This window comes from Grus americana, chromosome 9 (assembly GCF_028858705.1).
Source record: "Grus americana isolate bGruAme1 chromosome 9, bGruAme1.mat, whole genome shotgun sequence".
NCBI classification, from domain to species: Eukaryota; Metazoa; Chordata; class Aves; order Gruiformes; family Gruidae; genus Grus; species Grus americana.
This window is the reverse complement of record NC_072860.1, coordinates 20,653,704-20,681,182: the sequence shown is the minus strand read 5'-3', so window position 1 is coordinate 20,681,182 and position 27,479 is coordinate 20,653,704. Positions and strand designations below refer to the sequence as shown.

Genomic DNA, 27,479 nt, shown 5'->3' with positions numbered 1-27,479 from the left:
TACAAAAATCATGAGATTAGTTATGGAAATATTTTGTATTTGGAAGTACTTTGATTCATTGCTTTTCAGACTTTTGAGCCTTAGATGTGTGTTGTGTATTTCAGCTTGCTGGATCATGTTTGTTATTGAACAGAACTTTTTTATATGTAAGATTCTGTTGACTTCAAAACACAATGTAAATCCCACCAATTTTTGCAATAACTTAAAATACAGCTAACTAGTAACTCTCAAATACTGTGTTCTCTAGAATGCTTATTGTCATTGATTTTCATTGTTTGTGGTTGTTCTCATTTTACTACGCTCTTGTATGACATGTATAAATTATCGGTGCTTTTTAACTCGTGGAAGTACGTAGCGTTTGTCATTTTAGCTGACTTTGATTAAACCGCGGTGCTGACAGTAGGCCGGAATCCCAAGTGGTGCCTCGCCGTCTTTGTTTCGGATCCCCCTGAGAACCCTCCGGGCCCGGAGGCCGTCCGTATCGTTCCGGGCACATACGCCGTTTAAGCCGCTACCTTCCCCCCCGTGCAGCGCTCAGCTCCAGAGCCCGCCAGGCGTGCGCAGAGCCGCGGCGAGCGGTCCCTGGGTGCGTCCGCGGGGCTCTGTCCCGTCTCCATTTCGGCGGCAGCCCCGCCGTTTCTCCTGCCCCTTCTCTGCCCTAGCTGAAGATGGCGGCCGCTCCGCCCCCTTGGGCCCTCAGGCGGGGCCGGGTGACGCGAGGCGGAAGCGGAAGTGACGTCCGCCCCCGTCCCGGCGGCGGCGGGCGAGGAGAAGGCGGCGGGGAGGGCCCCGGCAGCGGCGCGGCGGTTGCCGGGTAACGGCAGAAGCAGCCGCGGCTCCGTAAGTGACCGGGGGCGGGCAGGGCCGCGGGCTGCCCGGTGCTTCTGCGGCCTGAGCCCTCGCCTCGCCCGGGGCCGCGCCGTCCCCTCAGACCTCCCCCGGGTGGTGGCGGGGCAGGGCCTGCCCTCGCTTGGCTGAGGGGACAGCGCTGACCTCCAGGCGGTGGGGAGGTTGTGAACCGCGTTTTATGGGGAGAAAATCTCGTATTTCGAGAACAGACCGCACCAAATCGGTTTTAAACCTGTCCCTGAGTTTCGTGAGCTGCTGTCGGCCCGTGTGGTGAGGGGAGGAGGTAAGAGTTGGTCAGGGTAATAGAACTGGCATAAACTAAGCTTACTGGCGCTCATTGTTGTTGGGAGTTTTGGTTGTATGGTTCGGTTTTTTTCTTTTTTTTTTAATGGGTGAGAAGCGCGTGCCTTTTCATATACACGGGGGCACTGAGTGTTATGGTCACTTTTATGTAACTTTTGTTGCAGTTTCATAATGGCAGAAGCTACCGTCTCTCCACTGAAGCACTTTGTGCTGGCTAAAAAGACAATCACCGCCATCTTCGACCAGCTGCTGGACTATGTCACTGAGGGAGCAACTTTTGTGGAAGGTTAATTTTTGACTTAAACACAAGGGCTTTGTCTGTTGCTTTGAGTATGTTTTATAGCAGCGCAGCGTACGTTACGATGTATACCAGTATGTTGTTTGCGTGAGTGTATGCCTTCAGAAATAGTCATGTTTGATGTTGATTTTTTTTTTTTCCAACTTAGGTTAGTAGGAATGCCTAGGATGGTTACATACAAGAAAAGCTGATTGCATCGCTTGGGCTGGTAACCTAACCTCCTTTCTGTGAGGGTGAAAGCTTAACCTCTCCAGCATTTATAGTTGTTTTGCGGTTTCTTTTGCATAGAGGAAAGGAAAAACAGGTTCTCCCATTATTCAGTAGGAAAGTAGATCAACATGACATAATGCAAGGAACTGCTGGTTGCACCCTCAGAAGTTGTAGCAATGTGGAGGTGCGTGTGTCACCATATGGAGTTGGTTGCTCGTCACCCTAATGAGCTCTGCAGGGAGAAGGTAGCCCAGTCTGGCTGGTGTATCCATGAGAGGGCCTGGCTTTCCTTTCTGAAGGAGGCAGGTGCTGCAAGGACTGTGGCAAGTCAGTGCAGCAGGCTGTGTTTGCAGGCTTACTGAATCCAGCAGTTAGATTGTTGATTTGTCTGCACTGATTTATGACAGATTTCACAAGTGCTTGCAGTGGAACTGTTAGATGACAAGGGCTAGTATCAGTGTCTGTAGTAGGGTTTTGTTTGTTTTGTTTTCTTACTGCTGTATAATTACAATTTACATAGATCTTTGTTGGCACGTAAAGTACTGATAATCTATATCTTGTATCCCAGAGCATGTACTCTGTACATGATTGCTTTTATGTTATTCTCTTTCTATGTGCAGCAACATACAAGAATCCAGAGCTTGAACATGTAGCAACAGAAGACGAACTAGTGAAAATACAGGCATATAAAAAGAAGTTAGCAGTCATTGGTGAGGTGCTTTCACGGAGACACATGAAAGTGGCCTTTTTTGGCAGGTAATGAATGGAGTTACTAAAACTTTAATTTGATTTTTTTTTTAATCCCCCTAGCAGTGCTTAGCGTCCTTTTTTCTAATTTAAATGCACTGGAATTAGTGCTTCATTGTAGAATTATTGTTTGAAATATAATACATAAAACCATGTTCACTCTTATCTAATCGATGCTGAATATTTCTTTGCCATCTTGCTTTGTGACTGTAGATTAATTACGTATGTCGTGTTATATGTTTTTCATTGATAAACTTTGTAAAATAATTATCCTGTACAGATCCATTATTTGGCTCGGGAAGGTTTGAGTTTGTCATCTTCTCCAGAATAGCTTTTCTTTTTCTATTGTGGTGATTTTGTTTGTTTAGTATCTTTGGTTTTCATCTTTATTTTTCTGGACTATTACTGTTAAGAAATTTTGTTTGTATTTGATCACAAGTACTGAAAAACTAAACTTCGAGCTGCTCGTGTTTCTGTATATAAGCAGCTGAAGGAAAATAGGTAAGAGGTGGGTGTCTTGCTGGTTTTATCATCAGTCTGATAGATTTGTGTGATGATTATAAGGGGTAACAGTAACAATGTACTGTGCCGCTTACAGATCAATCTGAATGAAGCTATGAATTTCTGCTTTCCTGATTCACTAATTAGGAAAAGTTCTAATTTACAGTCCTTGGTGGTATTACTACAGAACAAGTGTTAAACCTTTGCGTATTTAGATTGCATTTCCAAAGTTATGGGTGATTTAAATTCACTTCTGTTCTGAAACACCCCCCCATATTTTCAGTATTTGAAAATTTTTAACTTTGTTCAGCTTGGGATCATCTCAGCTGTATTTTTTTATTTTTGCAGCAGGAAAAAAGGGACTTAAAAAGAAAGGTATTTGTTGCACCCAAAATGCGTTACTACATAAGAAGTATTCCAAAGAGATGCTGTCAAGTATTTAGAGCCAAAGTACTGAGGTTTTGTGTGTCTCTGCTCGTATGTATTGTGTTTTGGATTTCAGTCTCATCTTAGTGGAAAGTCTTAAGTTTTCAGTGAGAAATTTTGATTGGGTCTTACCACTTCTAATAAATGTCTGCATTCCAAACATCATGCTGTTTTGTTCCTATGGAATGCGGAGGGTATAGAAAGACAATGACAATCTGCCTTACTGAATGTGAAGTCAGATGTAAAATAGCGAAGTCCTTCTAAAAGACTATGGTTCCAGTGCTATCAAATGCTTTTATGTGCCTGATTAGTCTGATGTCCGTTAGTCCACTTTGCTTCAGGAAGATTGATTTTTCTGTGCTTAAATTCAAGCATGTGGTTATAATTTTTTTCTGGAGTGTGAATCTTCACGTTTTAGTTCTAAAAATTCTGTAATAGTATTGGAAAAAACGTGTATGATAGTGGTCTTACCTTCACTTTGCTAAAAATAGTTCAACTATTTAAAGAAAAACAATGAAAGGGTCTGGGATAAAGAAACTAGTTATATCTCAGCCTTGATATTTCACAAAGTTAGAAGTTGAGTACATTTACGAGATGTGATGTGTGATAAAAGTTGCTTTTGCAAAGGGCAGAAATTCAGCACAGGAAAAAAAGAACTAAACTATCCCTCTGACATTTTGAATAAATTTATAAACTGTTGTACTGTGAGCACTGAACTGTTTTTCCAGAAGTAGCAGCTCAGAAATTAGTTACAGTCTGTGTAACTTACTTCATACCATTGTGTAATAGTTAAACCTCAATTTTTTATGGGTGAGGGGTAGAGGGTTAGTGTGAAGTAGGACATTACTGAGAACTTCAAGTTCTTGCAGAATCTTGAGTTGGTGAACAGTTCCTTTTAATCAACAGGGGTTTGGTGGTTAATATAGCTACCTTTTCCTTCTGAAATAAGGACAAGGTTAAGTTCCATTATTAAAGACAGCATTTACATTATAAGGGTTATGCACAATAAATACATTTGAAGTTTTTCTTTGAACATTGTTTCACATCTTACTGTAGGAATCCTCATTCATTCGAGATTATCATCCATTAAATTGTTCTGAGTTGTCATTGTTGGCTGTGATGAGAATTCCAGGACAGCAATGCTTTGAAACATATCTGAAGGCAGTAATACAGTGATGCTCTTTTTGCACCTCATCTCATGCCTTGGAGATTGTATCAGAAGCAGCAGTTCCTTTCTGTCTGGTAACAATCAGGTGTTTCTCTAAAGACAGGTTAAGTTGCTGAGGTGGTAATTTCACAAACGTTTTAAGGAGTCACCGTTGATCACCACCATAGAAAGTAGTCCTTCCTTGCCTCTGTCATGCAGCATTCCCCTCTAGCATTCCCTGGAATTCCTTTAGCTTTGCTGTGAGTGGGAGTGTGGAATTGTTGTCTGATCAGAACATAATTGTGCCCAAAACGCTACATAGATGTTTCAATTGGTTCTTTTCTACGGGAGTACTAGGGCTGGCGCAGAGAAGAGGGCAGGCTGCCCCCTTATGTGGGACAGTGTGCTGTGATTTAGCGATTGCTTTAATCTAAGGCCTCTTTTTATGCTAGATGCTTTTCCTGGCGTAGCAAAGTTGAACCACTATCTTTTACAAATTCCTTACGCAGATTGAGGTATAGCAGATAAAGCAAGCTTCCCGGTACAGGTTGAGCTTGTTAAGCCAGTATGTGTTAATGCAAATGAAAATTGGTTTTCTTGGTTGGATAGACAGTGTTGATACTAAGAAAAGTTTTTGGAATTGCTATTCAGATGAACTTTTCCTGCACCCCTTGTTTTTTTTTCTGGCAAGCTGTGCTGTACTGGCTTGAAGCTCTATCACCCGAAACAGCTTCCAGTATGTGGGTCTGATGCAATTAAATGGGGTGATTCAGTTCAAGACTAAGGTATGTGTAATGCCGCTATACTGTACTCAGAGTGCTTTTATTTTCCAACCCTCTAGAACGAGCAGTGGGAAAAGTTCGGTCATTAATGCGATGCTGTGGGATAAGGTACTTCCTAGTGGGATTGGCCATACAACTAACTGCTTTCTCAGTGTGGAAGGGACGGATGGAGATAAGGCTTATCTTATGACAGAAGGATCAGATGAAAAGAAGAGTGTCAAGGTATGGTTTTTGAATGATTAATGCTACTTTTCACAGTACCTATTTCTCAAAAGATCTGTCTTTTAACAATGATTTCAAGTCTAACAGAAGTATAAGGCTAACTCATTCTGCCTTTTTAAGCTCTTATTTAGGAGGGAATAACTAAGATGGTCAACTTTACAATTTTTCTTGGATATTTCAGAGAAACAAGTCACGTGTGTCTGATTGTAGCATAGCATATGTTGAGTGATCTATTTGTATAGGACTGAGAGTAAGATCTGTTACCTGTTAATGATTTGGAACATCTCTCTCATTTGGTCTTATGGTGCTTAGCTTATTTAGCTGCTCATGTTGATACGTTAAACCTCTGAGGCAAGTTCATGATGGTGCTCAGTATCACACACTCTAGCCACGTAAGAAATACCACTTTGTGGCTCCAAAGAAACTGCTGTCTGAGTTTCAAGGCACAAGTCATTCTTTAGATGCTGGTGAGTCTAAGAGGTTAAAAAAAAAAAAAATCATAAGTATTCACCAGAAGGAAGCATGAATTCTGCTGTCCTCTTCGAGATAGATCCTGGCCAGGTTTGCTTGAGAACCAAATTAGACTGGTATACAGACTTGCTTTTGGTGCATATTCCTGTTTGTCTTCTCCTTATGCTCTTTATAGACAGTCAATCAGCTTGCTCATGCACTTCACATGGATAAAGATTTGCAAGCTGGCTGTCTCGTCCATGTCTTCTGGCCCAAGTCAAAGTGTGCCTTGCTGAGAGATGATCTGGTCTTAGTGGACAGGTATGTTTTCTAGTTTAGTAAATATTTTCTTAAATAAATTAGCCATTACAATGTTAGAAAAGAGATTGGTTTTACTGATTGATGGTGTTTTGCTTGTTAGGTTGCCAAATTATTGAAAAGTGGGGGTTTTTCTTGCCTTTTTTTTTTTTTTTTTTTTTTTTTGCAAATGCAGAGTTTGTTCTTTTGTATATACTGCTGCCTGTCATCACCCCACTGATACTGGCCTTGTGACAGTTGGAACAAACAAGTGTCTTTGAGCTGAATAAGGGACTAGCTTTTGGCTGAAGATACTCCCACCTTTAAAACAAACAGTATGGGTGTGTGAATAGGGTTGTTGCAGCAACAAGCTTTTGCCCATCTCCTGTCTCTATAAAACGCTTCAGACCAATCATGTGAAGTGTAAGCAATTTGGACTTCAGTTTTAAAAGCTTCTGATTAGAGTTGCAGTGCCTACGTATCAAAGTAATGGGTGACCTCAAAATGTAATTGTGACTGTCGTCTGTATGTGCCTGTGTGTTGGGCTAACATTTCCTACGCTTTGTGTATTTAAAGAATTCTGAAAACTGTTTTTTTGCCTATGACAAATGTCCATATTCCTGGCTGCTTTGAGGTACGACTTGGTAATATTTTTTTGAAACTACTAGGTGTTCCATATGTAATGTGTGAATCAATGTAGATTGAATTTCTGAGTAATTCACTCATACTTGAGTGAATTTGTAAGTATGATTTCTTCATATCCAGCAAAACAACATTCAGAGCGTATTTTGAAAAATTGTAGTGCTTTTTGTTGCATCCTTTGAAATCACTGGGAGTTTGTCATTACTTTCTTGGGTGCAAGCTCAGGACGTGTTAGTCACAGAGCAAGCCAGCCTGGCTGGCACAGGGAGCTGACTAGTTTGATGTGCTGCTGGACTGCTAATCTTACACAGTTGTGCTGTCTCCTTGGGCACTTGTGTGTAGCACAAGTATACTGGAAGTCCAGAAGGGATCCTTACAGAGTTATGATATAAGGCATGATTTGATCTGCAGAGTCTCAATTGCTAAAGGTGTGATGTAAAGGGGAAAGAAAACAGCCTGGAATCTAAGAGAACAGGTAGTTGTAAGGAGAAAATAATCTTTTTACTGTTAAATAGAGCAAATGAGAACCAGCAATAAGTGAGGTGTTGCAAATGTGACTTAATGCTCATGTTCCACTTATTTTTGAAAAACCGACAGCACTGTAGTTTTAGCTTCATTTTAATTTGTTATTAAATCTATGCACAGCTTGTATAGCATATCACTTTAAAGAAGGCTTCGATTAATGGAAAAAATATTTTATAAACAACTGTCCTTTTTGATTAAAATCTAAAACTTGGAATATGGGGAGGGGAACCATTCTGTGACACTGCCTGGATTTCTAACAGACTGCCTGTCAATTTTCTTGGCTATTATACTCTGCATATTTATTCATTAGAAATTGCATTTTGGAACGAGTAGTCCAGTGAGTGACTGATAAATGCTAAATGGTAATTGACTTTTGCTATATTTGCATCAAGCTTGAGTTAAGCATCAGTGAAAAGATACAAAGTGTTGTATCTTTTTGGTTTTTTACAAGGCACTTAGGCAATCCCACTCTATTTTTAGCAGTTTCTAAAAATCAGATACTCCTTTGCTGGATAAATATGAGTTTATGGGGTTTTTTTATTCTCAACAGCCCTGGCACAGATGTCACTACAGAACTGGACAGTTGGATTGACAAATTCTGCTTAGATGCTGATGTCTTTGTCTTGGTTGCCAATTCTGAATCAACTCTGATGAACACGGTATGATGTGCAATGATTTTACGTTACTTCTTCATTTAAATACTCAGCAGTTCCGTAACTGAAATGGCTTCTCGTAGACCTTTACTGAAGTTCCCGTGAATTATTGCACTTGGATCTTGCGAATAGGACTTGGGGGTGTGAGGCAGGAAACAATGTATATCCCTCACTAGGGAAAGGAGAACCATGTTTCTTACCAGCTTTGCTTACTCTGAATTGAGCATCACATTTGTCCTTTCTATCTCCATTTCTTTTTTGACAAATGGATGACATAGTGCTTGTCTCACTTTACAGTTTATCGATATTTGTCAGCTGAAGACATTTGTATTGTCAAAGAAATAAATTATGTAGTATTTCATATCCAGAAGTTCAGTAAAGTACACAGAGTAGGTGAAGGTAGTTGAATTTCTGTCTTGTTCCTCATGTGCTCTTGCCTCGGAAGAAGGTTCCTTGTGTTGATACACCTTGTGTTGAGGACAAGTGCTACAGACTGCCCTTGTTGGACTGTTTTTTTCTTCTGAGGATGCTAGCAATAAGCATTCAAGCTGCATGGTTCTGTGCAACATGGAGAACTAAAGATGTTTTAACACCTTTATTCTATAAAGCCTTGTTTAAAGAGAGAGAAGACTTCTGTACACCTCACAACCTAAATATTGTATGACTTGTAGAAGGAGAGCATACAAGGTGGCCACAGGAGCTGGTGCGATACTCAAAATACAAGACCAGAGATTTGCTTTAATTTTATAGTGATCTCCAGTTTTGACTAAACTAAGTATTGTGAATGCAAACAGCATCAATATAAGGTTGCTAAGTTATTGGAAGTGGGATTGCCAGAATGTAGTATAATGCTACTGAGAAATCTCTTGAAGACTTTTATCAAGCCTGCTGTAGACAAATAAAATGCTCTGATTGTTCTGACATGCAGTGTCTGAACTTTCTAATTGTTGAGGCAATTTTTAATACAATAAAGAACTGAATGTACAAAGACAAGTATTTCCTTGCACTCTAGCAAATTAAAATAGTTTCGTAGAAATCTGAGAAGAACATAAAGTGAGTTTAAAAACATTACATACCATCTTCTGAGCCAAATCCACAAAGACTGAAATACAAGAGAGATGTGATTTAAAAGGAAAGAAGATTCTGACAACATTCAAGGCAAAGAGAGTATTTGGTGCTACTATGGCTTTATCTTCTCCATTATCCTATGTGAAGGATGCTTTTTGGCTTTTAGTATGGAGGGAGTCTAGAAATTGTTTGCATTATGTGCGTACCCTAGTTGGTTTGGGTTTTTTTAATTAAAAAAGAAAGAATAAAAAAAGATTGTTTTTTCATGAACACCTCATTACTATATGGAAACGATAAGGACCTGTATGCCAGATTTCAGTTTGGTATAATGAAATAACAGGGAAAAGGCCATATTTGATTTGGTTCTCTTGTTTGCTCAGGAGAAATGAACCATTAAAAATAATCTGACTGAGATAGTAAATATGCAGGAAAGACATAGGCTGTACATCTACTGGAAGATTCTGTTAATTTTGTATTTGTCTGATCCTTAACACTCAGTCACAGAAGTGCTACTCTGCTTTTTAATGCATTTTTTGGTCAATCTTTGTTCCTTGCTGGGCACGGCCAAAAGCTGCTAAATAGAAATAGGTTAGACTTGCAGTTTGTTTGAAGCATTAAAGTCTTGCTGAGTTTTTTTGGTTGCCATGCCTATAAATCCTCACTTAACACTGAGCTCCTTGTAATTACTAGAATCTGGAAGTAACCAGTGTCCAGGGTGTATATTGGAGGGAAAGGAAGTAGATCATAGTCATGATTGAGGCTTTGGCTCAGTAAACAGCTCTTTCTTCAAGTTTTTCAGCCTGGTAGACACAAATGAAGTTGCCTTTAACAATTATGTAACTGCTCTAAAGCATTTGTATTTTACTTTGCATTGTGGCAAATGGTAATTTCTTTCTTCATCTATGCAAATTTATCCTTCAGATAAAGCATATAACTATGTTCTCATCCTCCTTAGGCATTATATTTACCTCTCACCATAAAAGGTTTGGGAATACTTGGCAGCTGCTACACAACCACAGATTTATTTTTTTTTTCATAAATGTGATTTTTCTAATATTCCCTCATAAGTACTGCTGCAGAAATAAGAACTTTGTCTGAAGAGAAATCTTGATTACACATGCTTACTCTTTGGCTGATGGAGACTAATGTATCTCCAGTGTTGTGTCCAGAATGTGTGGTTGTGTCCTGCTGCAGATTGAAAAAGCTTATGGCAGCACAGAGATCTCTTCTGTTTCAGCTGTGCTGAGGGGGGATTCACTCCATCACGACTTACCCATTGTGACAATGAAAACAGCAGTGATGGGTGGTAGGCACAGGCAAGGGACCTATATACATTTTCAGGTACATGCCTGTCTTATTTTTAAAATTAAAACATTCATCAATAACTTTTTTCCCCCGTGGCTCAAGCCATACATCTTCATATGGGAAATGTAACTCAGCTGCAGTTCAAGCTGATGTTGCCTAGTTAAAGAATACAATTAGCAGATGTATTTCTGGATATGGAAACCAGATTTGGCAGGGTGAAAGTGAGCATCTTGGTAGTTCCAATAAGGAAGACTTCACAGTTTTGACGAGGTGTCTTATTTAAAAAATGAAATGAGCAGAAACAGTCATGTTTTGTGTGTTCTTTTTCCCTTCCTCTCTTCCCCAGCAATATTTTGAGTGTCACACAATTGCAAACAAATTTACCAGAGGGCTAGAAGTATCAAAGGAGATGAAATTTTGTGATAGTAAGAGTGAAAGGAGGGAAAAAAAGACAGTAAATGACATGATAGACTTATAGAAAAATAGAAATATATAAATTTTTCCAGTGTGTTCTAAACTATTTGTTTGGGAAGTTTTCTTAATTTATATTTGTACCTATTTTTAGAGAGGCTTGCAGTATCTCTGACTTTTAGCATTGGCATCAGTTTTAAGACTTTTGATGACTTTTGAACTATTATAAGCCTTTTTTGTGTTGGATATCTGTGGGGTTTAATGCTAATGAATTCTTTTTAGTAAAGTTCTTAAAAGCTGGATTAACTTCAGAATCTGTTACAGAAGAATGCGTGACTCTGGTTTGGATGTCTGGGGAGTTTTCTGTTTGTGCTTTAATTCTTAGGAAAAGCATTTTTTCCATAAAGTGAATGAGCGACTTTCCAAGCCAAATATCTTCATCTTGAATAATAGATGGGATGCCTCCGCATCAGAACCAGAATACATGGAAGATGTGAGTGACTTCATGGCTCTTGTTTGGGTTGATTTTTTTTTTTTAAAAATATACATATGTGTATATATATATATAAAAAAGAAAATGATTCCATGTGCATAAAAGCATGCTAAATTGCCTAGGTAATACAGTTATTAATATGAAAACACCAGCTTCATCTTATTCTTTTATTAATAAGTTACATGGTTAGAAAATGGAAATAACTTATTCCTTGTTCAGAGCAAAAAGCAACCTGCAATTCAAAGTACAATATATGCAGGCAGGTGATACAATGAGGAGCTTGTTTAGAACCTTTTCCCTCCACAGTTAAGCTTGTTTTAAATCTTCTTTGTGTTACCTTTTATTTCTGTAATGGTAATGTAGCCTGAGTGAACAGATTACACATGTATGTATACATGCATAGAGTAGCAGGCAAAGTACAGTGTTAGTAGCAGTTCGGTATGCTCCTCAGATCTTTCCAATGGCAACCAGCTTGCAGTGATACTTACTTCTCTGTATATGGGAAATGAAGTGGTTATCTCAGTAATTGACCGAGGTATCTGACTTACATAAATACAGACAGTTGTAGAAGAAAGTATTGTTGCTTCCTGGGGCATTTAAATGGTTAAAAGCAGCTGCTGCATGCATCAGTAGGGTTAGAAGGCATCTGCTACCTAAGGGGTTGTCTGTTTCTGACTCTGTTCTGATTTGATGACGGCTCAATTTTTGCATTTTTCTCATGAGCTTTTTACCTTTTCCTCAGGTGCGTAGGCAGCACATGGAGCGCTGTCTGACTTTTCTAGTTGATGAGCTCAAAGTTATTGATCCTGTGGAAGCGAGGAATCGCATCTTTTTTGTTTCAGCAAAAGAAGTTCTGAGTGCCAGGAGACAGAAGGCCCAAGGAATGCCAGAGGGTGGTGTGTAGAAACTCTTCCTTTTCCTCAAATACAGAAAAATATTGTAAAACCTGATAAACAAAAATATTTAAGATACAGTCACTGCTGTGAGGTGTTGCTCTCTCCCTTATGGTCCATTATGTTTCACAGGTGGAGCTCTTGCTGAAGGATTTCAAACAAGATTCCAGGAATTTCAACACTTTGAGCAGATATTTGAGGTATTTATAATGGGCTTTTTAGACTGCCTGGTTTTTAATGCAAAGGTAGCTCTTGCTTATGCTTAGCTTAATTTTACTGAACGTAACCCATGTTAACAAGCAGAGGAGTGTAAGGTATTCAAACAATGTGACAGCTTTGCCTTATCTGTGGGCTCTGATCATCTGTTCTCACCTTGAACAGCAGGTAGTTGTTAGAAATAAGTATTGTTCAGTGAGGGAAGGGACCAAAACTGGACTCTTAGCTTGTGTTTTAAGATTTCAGTATAGTCTATATAAAAAGAGGCAATACTTTTAGAAAGGAGCGTATCACTTATAACCGTGAGCTGGTGAAACATTGGCTGTATAGTAAGCCTTATTTTGCTTTGAACTTGTAGCTTTGTAATTAATCATTGTAATTCAGGACACAAATAGTAAGAAATTCTGTTTCACCAATGTAAATCTGAATGTTTACTTGCATTTTTAAAGCCAGAGTTTTGAAATTATCATCCTTATCTACCACTTACCTCTGATACTCTGAATGCTAACACTATTTTTGCATCCTTGTTGCTGTATTCCTTCACCCTCAGTTTATCTATATTCATAGCTGGAGTTCACAGTTTCTTCAGAAATAGGACTGGCTAGACAGCTGAGTGATTTCTTTGTGATAGGATCCATTTGTCTTGCTGAATTTGATAACTAATTATTTAAAGACATTCTTGGATATCTTAAGGAGGCATCTTGGGTATACCTTGATGTTTTTGTGTGGTATGTATCGGCATATCTCATGCAACATGAGCCCGAACAGTATGACTCTAGTGTGTATACAGCAAATGCTGAAGACTGCTCTTGCATGCTTCAACCAGTAATTCCTTGTTTGGTATATTATTTGTTTTAAATCATACTGCCTCTGTGAAAAGTATTTCTTCTCTCATTACAACAAGCCTGTTTAACCTTAGCAAAACCGAGTTATGTAATGATGTGTGTATATCAAAAGGTGTTAAAATAACAGCTTGAATCAGTCTTGCAAAAGCAAGAAAATGTCAGACTAATGTTTAAATTTAATCCACACTCTTACGATAGATGACTGAGTTGTTGAAATGATTGGTTCAGAGTACTGGCAGGGCCTAAGTCCATGAGGCATGAAATTTCTTGCTTGTGTCACTAGTTGTAGACAAACACGTGGTTTTGTTTGTAATTTTTGTCCTTAGAAGTATAGTAGGAAACTTTCACCTAGTAGGAAGAAAGTGGAAAGTAAACTTATGTACCAGTTATTGTTCTTTAACATATTTTGCCATGTGCTGTCCCCAAAGCTTTTTTGACGAAATCTCTTATAATTAGTCAAGCACTCAACACTCAGGATATTTCAGTATTAAGATAGGCATATGACTTATTAAATGATGTGATGCTATGAGTGCTCAGCACATCTGTAAATTAGATGTCACAGTCTCAAGTTGGCCACCAAAATGAGAAGCATCCATCACAAGGTCACAACCATGACAAGTTTCTTTGGCAGAGGCAGGGACAAAAAACAATTCTGTGACAGCACTGTATGGCCTTAAAACAGCTTTTTTCTTCTTTCACATTATCTGTTTCATTTGCTGCACACCTTCCAACTCCAGCAGCGAGAGTGGATTCTGTCATGTTTTTCCCTGCTCAGCTGTGTTTCATCCTGAAATCATAATGAATGGCTTTGAATAGGAGTGTGATCACATCACTTAGCATATGTTGTCATGCTCTTTACATTACGATTGCCAAAGCAATTCAAATTTTGAGTGTCTGATGTTGCAGCCTCTTTCACATTCAGGTTTTGTGGGCAATTTCCTAACTTATAATAGCATTTTATTTGCTTTTACAGCAAGGCTGATACTTAAATGGTTCACCAGGTCTGAAATCTTCAGACCTAATACTCAAATTACTGTCACTTCAACTGATAGAGTAACTGATGACAATAGTATGCTGGTGTCAGTTATGTTTGCCAGCACTAGGCTACACCAGCTCATACATTAATGAAGAATATCTACATCAGGTAGAATGTTCTGTGTTCAGTCTCAGAAAGTAACCCTACTTGATACCATGCTTTATGCACTGCTAGACCAGATTCAGATGCTGTATAGCCGTGAGTGCAGCCCAGGCACTTCTGGCTAAAGCGCTTTGCATTTACTGTTTCCTGACAGAGGAGCTGCAGGTCCCAAGACTCTTGGATTACGCTCCAGTGTGTGAAAGGGAAGGGATGAGAGCACAGATGCTTCTGTCTGTCCTCGTCAGACACTGACCCCTTCTCTGCCTCAATCTGTCTTGCCTTTAGCTCCTTGTCCCTGTTGAGGAGCCCTGCTCAGACTTTCCAACCATCGCCTGCATTTTTTCGTTCAGTTCCCGTCTCTAAGCTGTCTCATCACCTCGTAAACCAGTCCACATGTTGTTCCATGTTCCCACTTTTTTTTTTTGGTTTTGCTCCTCGTGGATTCTCTCACCCTGCTTTTGTCTTCACTAAAATTGGGCAGCTTCTTCCTCTTTTCCACGTGGGCTGAGAGAGGAGCTGTTACTTCTCCAGTACTTCCACATTCCTGATTTTAGTATTGGTTCCCTGATAGGAAAGCCTGTTCACCCCAGGACTGATATGAGCTCAGTATAGCTAGAATCTTTACCAAAAAATCTAGAAACAACATCAGTGCTAGTAATATCGGAAAAATTTGGACCATTTTTGAAAGGTTTGTAACTACATTTATGTAGACTTTTGTCTGAGGACAAAAGGCATTCCAAAAATAGATATAACTTGTTTTTCTGCAAAGCACAGGGTGGTTAAAGTTCCTAAAAGGAAAACTGGTCCTGGCATTACTAGAAACACTTGAAAGTGGTGGTGAAATTAAGGTGTTAGAGATTCATGTAGTAGGTTTAGAAAGTGATGTTACTGTGTATGTCAGCTGCATTAAAACAAAGAAAAAAAGATACACAGTCTTAAAGGAAAAGGTTGATTCATGGATCAATTCTGAATTTTTATATTGTGGAATAACAGAAAGTAGTCTGTGTTTGTCTTCTGAAATTTTACAATGAGATGCATAGAAATGCCTTATCAAGATGGCAGAGACGTGCGTGCACAGTGCACTAGTCCTTAGTGGATATTCTGCATAGAGCCAAACCCCACTGTGCCTCGGGTTGTAGCGTTTGCCAAGTTTCTTCAAAAAACTGGTAACAGAAATAGTGTGGGGAGTAGTGGAAGAGGGAGGCAGGGTGAAATAGTAATTCTGGCTGTAAATTGGAGTGAATAAGAGAGCCTGAATTAGTACACTACTGCAGAGTTTGTCCCTAACATTGCACGGGAATGTGGTAAGCTATGCACTTAGACTGTCTTGCTATACTGGAAGTTGGCTGGAAGGTAACTGGTTTTCGTTACGCTGTTGAAACGTACATTTTTGTTTCAATAAATACTTATTTACAGACTAACAGCAAAACTGCTGCTGTCCCTCTCTTATCTTTCCCAGTCATTTAACTAACCTTTGTGTTTTTCCTAGTGCTCTAACTTGGATTTTCTGATTGTGTTGTGAGTGACTGTCATCCTTTTATCTATCGCATACTAACGTTGGGAAGACTCTTTCCTCTGTGTCTAGTCTAGCTCTTACAATGTGCTGATATTTATGAAACTCTGGCCTTTCATTGCTGATTTCTAGATCTGCTTCATCGAGGAACAGGAAATATATTTTACCCATTTTGTTTCTTTTGTTTTCATCTATTATTTTTAGATAACTGAAATCTGTTATTACAGCATATGCTAAGATCATAGGCGAGTCTTTTAACAAACCTGTTTATGCCATGAAAGGTGCATCCATAGATTGAGAACAATTCAAAAATCCCATAGATTTGGTACAGAGAAAGTAGCTGCTTGCTTTCTTCCCCTCAAACACAGGTGACGTTGCTACTTTGTGGTGACGTAGTGCAGGTCGAGCTCCCAACAGCATTTAATTGGCTACACAACTCAGGATGTGCAGTTGCTTTAAAGAAGTCGAAGTCTTAAATTATGGCTTATCACAATTGACTTGCGCAAATTGAACAGTTTTATATCTCTTCAATCAGTGTCCTGTAGTTTCTGAATCATTGTACAATATTCAAGATTGAAGTTTGATTAGAAGTTTTATCTTTAGACTATTCTCTACTCATTCATTTTAACACTTCAATAATCTGCAAATAAGTTAGTATTTTAAGGACTACTTAGCAACTTTTATATCCTGTGAGAGAATCCTTGTATCTTATTCCTAATTGTGTATTTTGTTCCTGGATGATCAGTAATGACATGAGCATGTCAAATTTGGACAGAACTGCTTCTTGAAAGGAAGAATATTTATTGCACCAAAGAAAACTAAAGCCAGGCAATATTGCCAGCATTCACATTAGACATTTATAATTCTGAGGAGATAGTTTGGAAATTTTTCTGAAAAGCTAGATTTATTTTACGTATTCATCTGAGTTTTCTGTTTTCTTTATTAATTTATTTTAAAAGAATAAAGACCTATGCACATTACTGTGAATGTACACGAAGGTACAGATTTGCTGCTATAGACTCATTTGAGATTTCAGTTCTGTTGTCTTTTAATTTCTGTATACTTTCTCCCTTTTTATTTCCATTGGTTTATTTTCCCATTGGTAAAATTAGCAGCATGTGCTTTCTGACAGTGAAATTCCTGAATGTGTTGGCATGGAATTGCAGTAATGTGTTGTGGCTTGGGCCCCTCGCAGGAGTGTATCTCGCAGTCAGCCGTGAAAACCAAGTTTGAACAGCACACTATCAGAGCTAAACAGATAATAGATACTGTGAAAAACATTATGGACGCCATAAACGTAGCAGCAGCAGAGAAAAGGTAGGTTGATTGGAGGGATTGGTTGATTTTGGTTTATCCAGATCCTCTGAGGAGCCCTTTCTATGCTGATGATTTTCTTGGGCCATTACGGACTTAAAAATTTACTTTTCTCTCTTGGTAAGAAATAGAAAATTTCTCTGGTGCGTCAGCCTTACTACTGTTCACTTGCACTGCTCAGCCTTGTCCTTGGTCTGTGACTTCTGTACAGGGATCTTGGTTTATTTTTGTTACTCTTCATTGCTGACTTAGTTACAAAGGTGGTCTGTGGGTTTTAATTTTTTTTTTTTTTCCAAAACTGTTTGAAACTTTAAGTTTTTCTAGCTGTATCCAGCATTTCAGAAATGACATTTGGGCCTACTTTATGTAAGTTTTTTAGTTTGGGGTTTTTTTTGTTTTGGGTTTGTTGGGTTTTTTTGTTAACAGTAACACTGAGAAAATAAATGGGAGGATGAACTTTAATTTGCGAATGGTTAGAATACTGTAAGGGTTGAGAAGAGCCCAAGCTAACAGAAGCTTGGCCTCTGGCATTTCCAGATTCTATCCTTAAATATCTTTATTCTCTCTTTGCTCATGTAGTTCTTTTAGTGCTAATGATAGGAGGTCATCTACTCTGTCTGATAGTTTCATGTATTCTTTGAGGTTTGCATATGTATGGGGGGGTGTTTCTCACTTTTGTTGCTACCTCTTGTGTCTCTTGTACATGGTGAACTTGCTGTTGTGTTTAATCCTTTCCATCCATCTCCTTTCCGTGTCTGTTAATAGTGTGTCTTTATGTTTCAACAGACTCCACTGTGCCTGTCAAACACATTCATCTTCCTGAATGTATCAGCTTTTACAAACAGCGTGTTTACATACTAACTTGTCTCACGTTGTCAGATCCTATGAAAATATTCTGTGAAATGCTTGAAAATATTCTGTGAAATGTTTGAAAATATTTGATATTCTACTTCTTTCTGTCAATCGACCTGTCTAGTGACCCCTCTTAATCTGAATTGCTGTTTGATGTTTCTGCTGGCCCTTCAAGATATAACTACTTTAGATTTTAAGCAATATTTACTTAAATTGAGGACTTCTGAAGAGGGTTGTTTGTGACAAGGTTAGTTTCTGCTGCCTCCCCTTGGCTTTGCAGGGTCATCAGACCCATGTCACTGTTAAGGAATAGTTGAGTGGTGCTGGTGAGCAGCATAAGGACAGTTGGATCAGATTTCTCTGTTTTTTTATTATTTTTAAATTGGGATACACTAAGTATTAAAGATCCCTGATTCCCCCCACCTTTTTTAATTGTAATTATGTACAATGGTGACAGTTCCAATTCCACATGTAAATATATGAAACCCCAGTAATTTATGTTCAATCAGTGCGGCCTTTAAATATGCCTGTAAATTTAGTATCCATATTGTAGTTATTCTGAAGCAGTGCCTCTGCTTTGTTCAGCCAGTGTCACTTTGGATTCATTTGGGCTGCTCAGTAAACCATCAGTTGGGGAATCCGTGCCTGATTATGGGGCTTGTTTCATTACTGGGAGAATACCTGCTGGTGATGGTGATTTCCTTTCTGCTATGTTAGAGTCCATTCCATGGAAGAGCGGGAAGATCAGAAGGATAGACTGGACTTTGTTCGAAATCAGCTGAACATTTTGACGGAAGACACTAAGGAAAAAATCAAACGTGTTACTGAGGAAGTAGAAAATAAAGTAAGTAGTGGCAGTGCGAAAAAATCTCCTAGATTCAAGTGTTGTCTCTTCTGTAAGGCAGCTCCTTTAGGTGCCCACCCATCTTATGAAATACCTTGAAATGTCTAGTATGTTCCTTTTCCAATATAAAAAACCCAAAACAACAACAAAAACCCAAACAAACAAAAAAACCTCTCAGAACAACAATCCTTCCTGACTATCAGGTAATTGAATCATTTATTGTAACAGTTAGTGCAGTGGGCTGTTCCCACTCTGACTGGAAAAAGTAGGAGAAACATTTTATGTATTTACCGCATTCTTCCAGGTCTCTTCTGCCATGACTGATGAGATTTGCCGACTTTCAGTTTTAGTTGATGAATTTTATTCAGATTTTCACCCTTCTCCTCAAGTATTGAAGCTCTATAAGACAGTAAGTTTTCTTGCATGGTTTGAAGTCAGGCTCTTTGTCTTTCTTTCATTTCTACTTCTGTATTTTCAGAATTTGTATAGCGTTTTGTGACACTTGTTTAAGCATTGCAGGATTTTTGCTTTCTGACACATGTCTATCTCTGTTTACCTAAAACTGGAAAAAGTTGAAAATATTTTCTGCTTTGTTTTTGGAAAGAAATTAATTTTTGTTTCAACTGTCTTTTTACTAGAGTGGTTCCTGAAACTTTAATTCACTGAAATCCTGATTTGTAGTCTTCGTATCTATTAAATAAAACCCTTTACATAAACAAATTTCGCTACTCCTAAAATGAAATAGGTTAAAAAATAAAATGAGCTTGCAAATACCCAACACTTTATGGGTTTTTTAATATTTTTTTAAAGAAAAAAGTCAGTTTTTATTAAACTTCTATAAATTGTTTCTCAAACTTAGTATTTTAAAGGAGCATACACCTGTAAGTGTTTGCCTCTTAGCTCAAACTTTGCTGCTAATTAGTGACTGCCATAATTCCCTCTGGTTCCAGCCTGGTTGATCAGTGGGAGTGCTGCATTGCGAGGACAATCTGTGCTGTCCTGACTCTGCACAATGTCTGGAGCAGACCTCCACGGCAGTGATGGGATTGGCTTGCCTTTGTGCAGAGCTGTGGAATTGTCTCCCATCAAATGATGACAGTAAAGGCTTTGCAGGGCAGTGTGGTAGTGGTATGCTTTTCAGTGTCATGGTTTATTGAAAATACAGACTTTTCCATATGCCTTTTAATGATTGCAGTCCTAGAGAAATCTTCCCTGTGTCACTTTTTAATTAGGTTTTCAGTCATGGTGTGCAATTTAAAAGCACGGTATTTCCATGGTAACATTTTTTTCTTCCCACTGTAAATAACAATGCTTAGTGTTAAACATATCACTGCTCTGTATAATGTAATTTATTAGCTAAATATAAATTGATGAGTGTATATTCTTTATAAAACTTCAGGAACTGAACAAACATATAGAAGATGGTTTGGGAAAGAACTTGGCTGATCGTTGCTCCAGTGAAGTCAATCAGTCAATGCATCAGTCACAGCAGGAGATGATTGGTGAGAAAGGAGGAACGTTAAGACTTTTTGTTTAGAGGAAGACAATTTAAGAAAACTTGCTTTAAAAAAATTTCTTTCCTATCGTGATTTAATGTTAACACTATAACATGATAAAAGGAAAAGCCATCCTAGATTGAGACTGAGTGTCTGCAGCTTAGTAGCCTGTCTCTGATATTAACCAGTAACAGATGCTCAGGGAGAAGAATAATGAAGCAGGGTAAGTATAGTGATCCATCCCCAATTTAGAGACTTCTGAGCCAAGATTACTGCATCTGGATTAATGGCTTAAGCAAGTAGTAATGGACCTGTCCACTGGGAATTTGTCTAATCCTTTTATAAACCCATTTAAACTTTTGGCTTCCACTACAGATATATGAAATACACTAATTGTTAGATAATGTTTCTGCAGTATAATCCTCTCCCTGGGTCCCTCCAGATTCTGAGTGCAAAACAAGATAGTTTCATAAATATTTGTGCATGCCATTTTTTCTTTTTTTTTTTCTTTTTTTTTCCTTTTCAATAAGTAGTAACTTTATTGCATATGCATATCTCTCTTCTGATCTGTTTCTGGTAATAAAAGTTTCAGAGCTAGATAACGGAAATACATGAAGCCTTCTGTCATGTTATGCAATAATGTTGCCTTTTCTGTATGGCACCACAGAACTACTGGATAAACCAACTTTTTCTTAGTCCATCCTTATCTTTTGACCATTGATAGAAGTCTTTCAGTTAATTTGACCATCTTTTCCATCAGTGCTTTCTCTATGAGTTGATTTTGCCTGACTGTTTTCTTTTATCAGAGCAATAAATTGCCTGCTCTGCTATGATCAGTACTGCTAAAATGCCCACTGATTTTACAAATAAATAAATACATTTAAAAATTGATCGATTTAGATTCTTGCAAGGATGTTACTTGTGGTTATGCTGTAAAACTTTTAATGTTAACTCATCTTTACTATTCTGTTTTATTTCTAGAAAATCTGAAACCATTGTTGCCTTCTGGTGCTCAGAATCAGCTCCACTTGCTAATTCCATGCAGGAGGTTTGACCTTAGCTATGATCTAAACTGTCATAGTCTGTGTGCAGATTTTCAAGAGGATATCGTGTTCCACTTTTCCTTGGGATGGACTTCACTTGTAAACCGTTTCTTGGGTCCTAAACAAGCTCAGAGAGTACTGTTGGGACTAGCGGATCCAAACTTACAAGTGAGTGCTTCAGACATTAGACTGACATTAAGTGCCTTGATTTACCTTGAGGATATATTGATTTTTACTGTATTTGCCTCTACTATTTGCATGCTTGCTGCTACTTTCCCCTAGTCCCTTTTTGTGAAATATTTTTGGTGAGGGTTATTTTTACTGGATTATATTCAGGGTTAGAATGGAACAAAAAACCTTTCCTAAACTTTCTGCAGCTGTTACCTGAGTTTTGTTTTCCTTTGGATTGAGCCCTTTGGGTAACCTTTTCATTTGTAACTTTCGGATCTTTACAGCAGCGCCAGTCCTACACAGAACCCTTCTCCTAACCCAGTCTCCCATTGGGCAAGGAACTATCAAAACACTGTTTGTCAGGAGTGTTGTTCAGATTTCTGTGCTGAGGCATTTCCTTTAAGTAAATCAAACCCTGAATATATGAAAATAAAATAAAACCAGTCTGCTGCGTAGTTCCCTAATGCTTTTTACTCAGGCTGCCATATTCCGCTCTTCTAGATCCCTCGTCCTTTAGCTACCACCCCGTCTGCTGCCAGCCTTCCTGCCGTAACTCCAGAGAACGTATCGCATGATGATTTTATGGTTCCTTTGGTAATGAGTTTAGCTTCACTGACATCACGGACATCTATGAGCATCATCGTTGTTGGCGGAGTGGCAAGTAGTATTAGCGGCATTCACTGTACTAGAAGCAATGGCAAAGATTAAGCTGGTCTTTCCTGTTTGGGGGGCAACATGAAGCATGTAATGGGCTTAATAACACTGGGCCGGATGGGCGCGTGTAGTACACTGCATCCCCACAGTCAGTGTGTAGGGAGAAAATTAGTCTAATTACTCTGAGCATAGTTGGACATATTCTCTATGCCATATGTCTGTGTTCAGTTTCTGAATTAAAGGATGATTCGATGGTGCCTCATTCAGTTTGGATTGAGTGGGAGCTTTGCTTTCTCCTCCATCCTTTGCTGAATAGCAGCGAGGCTTCTGTAACCTGTCCATGCCACTGGGGTACAGGCTCATTTGAATAGAGCTGTATTGCTCTGCAGTAGTAGTATGGAAATAATATATTTTTCCTTACCTGGTGAAAGAGCCATGAAGATGATTTTAAAAAATGGGTGGAATTGGATTTTATTCTGTAGGGCAACTTACTTAAGCTAATGAAGAATCCTTTTTTTCAGATTTGGAGAACAGTAGGCTGGAAACTCATCTCTCTCTCCTTAAGCATGTATGGGTTGTTGTATCTTTATGAGAGACTAACTTGGACTACTAAGGCAAAAGAGAGAGCCTTTAAACAGCAGTTTGTCAACTATGCTACTGAAAAGCTGCAGATGATCGTCAGTCTTACAAGTGCTAATTGCAGCCATCAGGTGCAACAGTAAGTATCACACTGGTGTTTCCCCTCTCTGGGATGGTACTGCAGGAGGGGGGACAGGCTGGATGTGGCGTGGGAAGGCAGATGTAGCGTCCCTTGGCACTTGTTATGAGGGAGTTCTAAAAGAGTTTGAAATTACCACCTAAAAAGATCAATACATATGTCTGTGTGTACGTGCAAGAGTTAGCCTTAGATGTAGACTCTCGTCATGTGGCACCTTACTATGAAGATGTGGGAGTTGGCTCAGCTCTAGTGGAGGCTGAATTGGGCTGCTTTTAGGTGGGGGTGGAATCTGCCCCGGTCACTAATGATGAGCACTTGTTCTGCCTCAGGGGTTGGTGTGGGTGAGCTCTAAGCAGCTGGTCCTGGCTTTTCTGCGCTGCAGAAGAGGAACTTAGGAGCCTTTCTGGACTGATCCACTTTTTTTGTGTCTCTTTCCCAAATGCTTTTCCACCTGTCTCTGCAAAGTAATGTCTGGGTGATTGTCTCCCTCAGTATCTCCTGTTGAAACAGTTTGTTTTGATTAAATTATTATTTCAGAAAATTAGGCCTGCTAAGTGAGACCTCCAGCCACCAGGGTGCAGAACACCTCTCCTGTGTAGCCCAGGGAATGCTTTACTAATAAAAAGTTCAGCTTCAGCAGAGGAAAGAAAATCATCCCTGTGTCCAGCAGCTGTGTGTCTCTGTGAGGACATGGAAGAGCTGGACTCAAACCAGTGCTCCAGTGAGGTGAAGCAAAGAGGAGAGGTGACATTTCCTCTCCTGTAGGAGAGCCCAGTTGCTGGTCCAAGGTGGTAACTGGGTTTTTTTTCTTTGTGTAAGAAGGAGTCTTGGAACTGTGGTTGGGAGCACGTGACTGAGGAGGCAAGTAGGCTTTGGGTGCCTCAGCGAGCCTGGGGCACTCCTTGCCCTGCAAAGGGCCCACATTCCCCACAAGCAGGGCACTTAGCGTGGCATGGGGTGCTGCGCAGGGGGGCATGTGTTGCTGCCAGAGTCCCCATCTCAGATGTGTACCTGTTGATTCTCAATGAAACATTGCCACATGATGTTGGCATAGACTGAGGTGCATTTTGTATGTTTAAGGTTTCTTTTTTGTAATTTAAAAAAAAAAAAAACTCTCCTGCTTTCTGCTATTCTGTAATCCCTTAACAGCTGGAGACTTTGATTGCTGTGTTCTACTGCACACTGCAATGCTATGTGATTTTAATTTATTTATTTTATCTTACTCTCTTTTTGTAGCACAGACTTCTGTAAACCATGATTACAAACTTGTTTTGTCTTTAGAGAGATGGCCACTACCTTTGCTCGGCTCTGCCAGCAGGTGGATATTACTGAGCAAAACCTGGAAAAAGAAATTGCTAGGCTTTCCAAAGAAATAGATCAGCTGGAGACCATACAGAGCAACTCCAAGCAGCTGAGGTAAGTCTGAGTGGGACTGGCCACAAGCAGATTTGGTGGGATTGGTGTTTGCTGTTACTTTCGGGTTGAAATGAGGTAGGCACGGGTGCTTAACAGTATGCAGCAATACCTATTTTCTTTACTTCTAACTGAATGGCTCTCATTAAGTTAAATGTGTCTTTCTACCTAGGTGAATGAACAAAGCTGCCAAAATATTATTTCTTAGATCGTCTTTACCTTTGTCTCTATTTTACGGGAGAGATGGCTCTCTCAAGAATATTAATCTTCTGTAGGTAAACTAGGGTGGCACCTTCCCATAGGGGCACAGGAGAGCAGCTATACTGTGCTGAGTCATTCAGTGCAATACCATTTTTCTTTTAATACCTGTAGTAGGTGTTTACAGAAGAGAAACTTCCAGCAGTTGGTGGTTTTAGGGACTTAGGAGCAGCCTCAGCCTTAGTTTCATGTTTGTTTCCCCTGCTGGAAGCCTGCCCTGGCTGCAGGCTGCCTCTTCACCTCGGGCGTTCAAGACCAAGATGGGATGGATGAAGGTCTGTAGAGCCCTGCAGCGCGCCTGTAGAGCCCCACAGCGTGCCCCGTGGCATGGTAGCGCTGCAGGAAGGGCCTGTGTGAGGAGCCTGGCTGAACGCCCTCCGCAATTGCAGAACCTCTCCTAGTTAAACGCGGAAAGGAAAGGCCAGAGCCAGGGAAGTCTGGGATGGACCTGGCCCAGCCTTTGGGGAAAAGGAAAGGTGGGGCAGACGGCCAGTGGCCTTCCGCTTCCCAGGGCCCGAGGCTCTGACCAGAGACATGTTTAGGTTTTCTTAGTGCTGCGGGTTTCAGGAACGGAGGAATAGAAATTAAACACCCATATTGATTCTACCTTCTTTGTGATGTTCCTGCATTGAAGTAAATCCGTTGCTTTTGTTTGTTTTACAGAAATAAAGCCATTCACCTTGAGAATGAACTAGATCGCTTTACAAAACATTTTCTTCAAAAGAGTAAATAAAACATCATTGCTAACTTTCCCGGTGAGCCTTTGTAGGACAAAGTAGAAATTTTACAGATAACACTTCTCCTCTGTGGAGTCACATGAAATGATTTATATTTTAAATGTTACTTTGATTACACTTGTTAATTATTGTAAAACTTGGACTCTGATGGTGAACCAAACTGAAGAGCTGTGGTACTCTGCGTGTTATGTTTGTTTTGCAGATTTTGGGTTAAAAATCCTTTAAACGCTAAATTTCTTTGGGCACTTGACAATAAAACCCCAAATCCTTATTGGTTTTCATTAGTATTTAGCAGTGGCAAGTCTCGCTTCCTGGCATCCAGGAGTTTCTGCAGGGAGAGTGAGCTTATCACAGCTGTCACTGTCTCCTGTTTTCAGTTGCTTAGGAATTAGCCAGGGATGGAGGCTGCTGCTTTTTTCACGTGTGTGTGGTTTTGTTTAATGAAGGGAAAGGTAAATCCTAGTGTGGGGAAAGGACTCTTGACTGTTTTGAAAGCAAATGAAATGGGGTTGGGCAGCAGTTCCTCTTCCTCAAAGGGAAGTGAAAGGTGATAGTAAACTGCAGAGCATTCGCTACTGAAATGCAGTAGGCTCCAATGTTCCCCTCTGGCTACCACCTTTAGACAAGATGGATGGCATTAAGTAAAAATAAACCTATTTCAACAAGCTGGTCAGATTTCTCACAGTTGGTAAAGTAAGTGATGAAAGAGCACAATGTGAGCACTGCTAGAACCCAGGTTCGGGTGAGCTTCAGGTCTGTGTCGCTGCCACCAAGCTACCATCCTGACAGAGGAGAATTAATTGGCTGAGCAGGTGGGCTTGACTCAATTTTGGCATTGTTGGGTGGGGAAGGTTGGGGTGTCAGGCGTGACCTGGAGCTCCTGCTGCTGCATTTGCAGAGCAGGGAGAGGCTCGGTTTGAGTTTGTACTCATGCAGTATCCTGTGTGGTCCCTTGGTTCTGCTGCAGAATGGGTCTTCTAGGTGAGACTTGCAGCAGGTGTGTTGGAGTAGTTTCACCTTTGCTCCTCTCTAGCAATGCAAAGCCTCTTTTTTTAAAAAAAAGTTTTTGCTGTTGCCATCTGCAGTCATCAAACAGCTTTTTTTCTAACTAGACTTTTTTAAAATAACTTATTTTAAAAGCAAAAGCCTTTCAGAATATTTATATATTTTTATGGCAGTATTAACATGACTAAATGAAATATTCAACTTTAAGAGGTAGGGATTTGCTATTTTCCAGTAAATAAGGGCTATCTTAAATGGAAATAGATTCAAAATCTAATGCTAGAGGCAGGTAACTATTTGAAGAGGAGGAACACCATTTTCCCTATAATGTATGTTGGTGTTTGTTTCTGGCTGTGCTGGCACAAGCATGGCTGTCTTGGAGCTTTCATTAGCAGTGTGCATGAGGAGTCTCAAGGTTTTTGAGGGAAACTGTGAAATACAAGCATGAGTAACAGCCCAGCCTTCTTGTATATGAGGTTATAGATGTGTACCAATGCTCTTTTTCAAGAGTATTTTTATGGACAATGTATCAAGACAAAACTTTACATGCATGTGTTCTGCAGGTATTTATTAAAAAAAAAACAAACCACAACCTACCCCTTTGCGCTACTGAGTTATTTGGCAACTGTCTGGAAGGTGAAAGCCTGCACCATAGCTCTACGTCCTGCACAGCCAGTGTAGGCCATAACTGCTGAGGGTGAATTAAAAAGGCTTCTTCCTGCAGCAGCAAAGCAAGCTGTGCTCTCTATACAGCTGTATTGTTTTGGGGTTGGAGGAAATAATTAATGCTACAGACTTTAAAAAGGAAGAACGTGAAGGCTGCTGCCCCTTAAAGGGAGGGAACAGGAATTCTGATACCAAGAACAAATGAGTGTTTCCAAATCTCATTTTTCCAGTCCAGGGTGGGTGGTAAACTTCAGCTGCCTTCACTATAGCGTTAACATACCTCCCCCAACCCATACTGCTTTGGGAAAAAAAAATTCACCTTCATTAGTTGCTGATGAGGCAGTTTAGTTGGGTAACCTTTTGCTGTTCAATGCACA

The 27,479-nt window shown here is 39.6% G+C and overlaps 1 protein-coding gene across 3 annotated transcripts; it reads left to right on the top strand.

Annotated features, from left to right (window-relative positions):
* The first annotated feature begins 714 nt into the window (after positions 1-714).
* Positions 715-27,028, top strand: MFN1 (mitofusin 1). Of its 3 annotated transcripts, none has more exons than XM_054835749.1 (18): positions 715-840; positions 1,317-1,438; positions 2,281-2,416; positions 5,323-5,485; positions 6,132-6,256; positions 7,950-8,058; positions 11,222-11,329; positions 12,072-12,225; positions 12,355-12,422; positions 17,130-17,251; positions 18,818-18,944; positions 19,249-19,353; positions 20,344-20,446; positions 21,422-21,651; positions 22,156-22,311; positions 22,830-23,026; positions 24,308-24,442; positions 25,361-27,028. In XM_054835749.1, exons 2-18 carry the CDS (start codon positions 1,324-1,326, stop codon positions 25,428-25,430), a joined length of 2,223 nt encoding a protein of 740 aa, XP_054691724.1. In that variant the 5' UTR covers positions 715-840; positions 1,317-1,323; the 3' UTR covers positions 25,431-27,028. The 3 variants fall into 3 exon arrangements, with proteins under 3 accessions (XP_054691724.1, XP_054691726.1, XP_054691725.1); XM_054835750.1 differs by lacking the exon at positions 715-840 and adding an exon at positions 847-1,132; XM_054835751.1 differs by lacking the exon at positions 22,156-22,311.
* Positions 27,029-27,479: the final 451 nt, after the last annotated feature.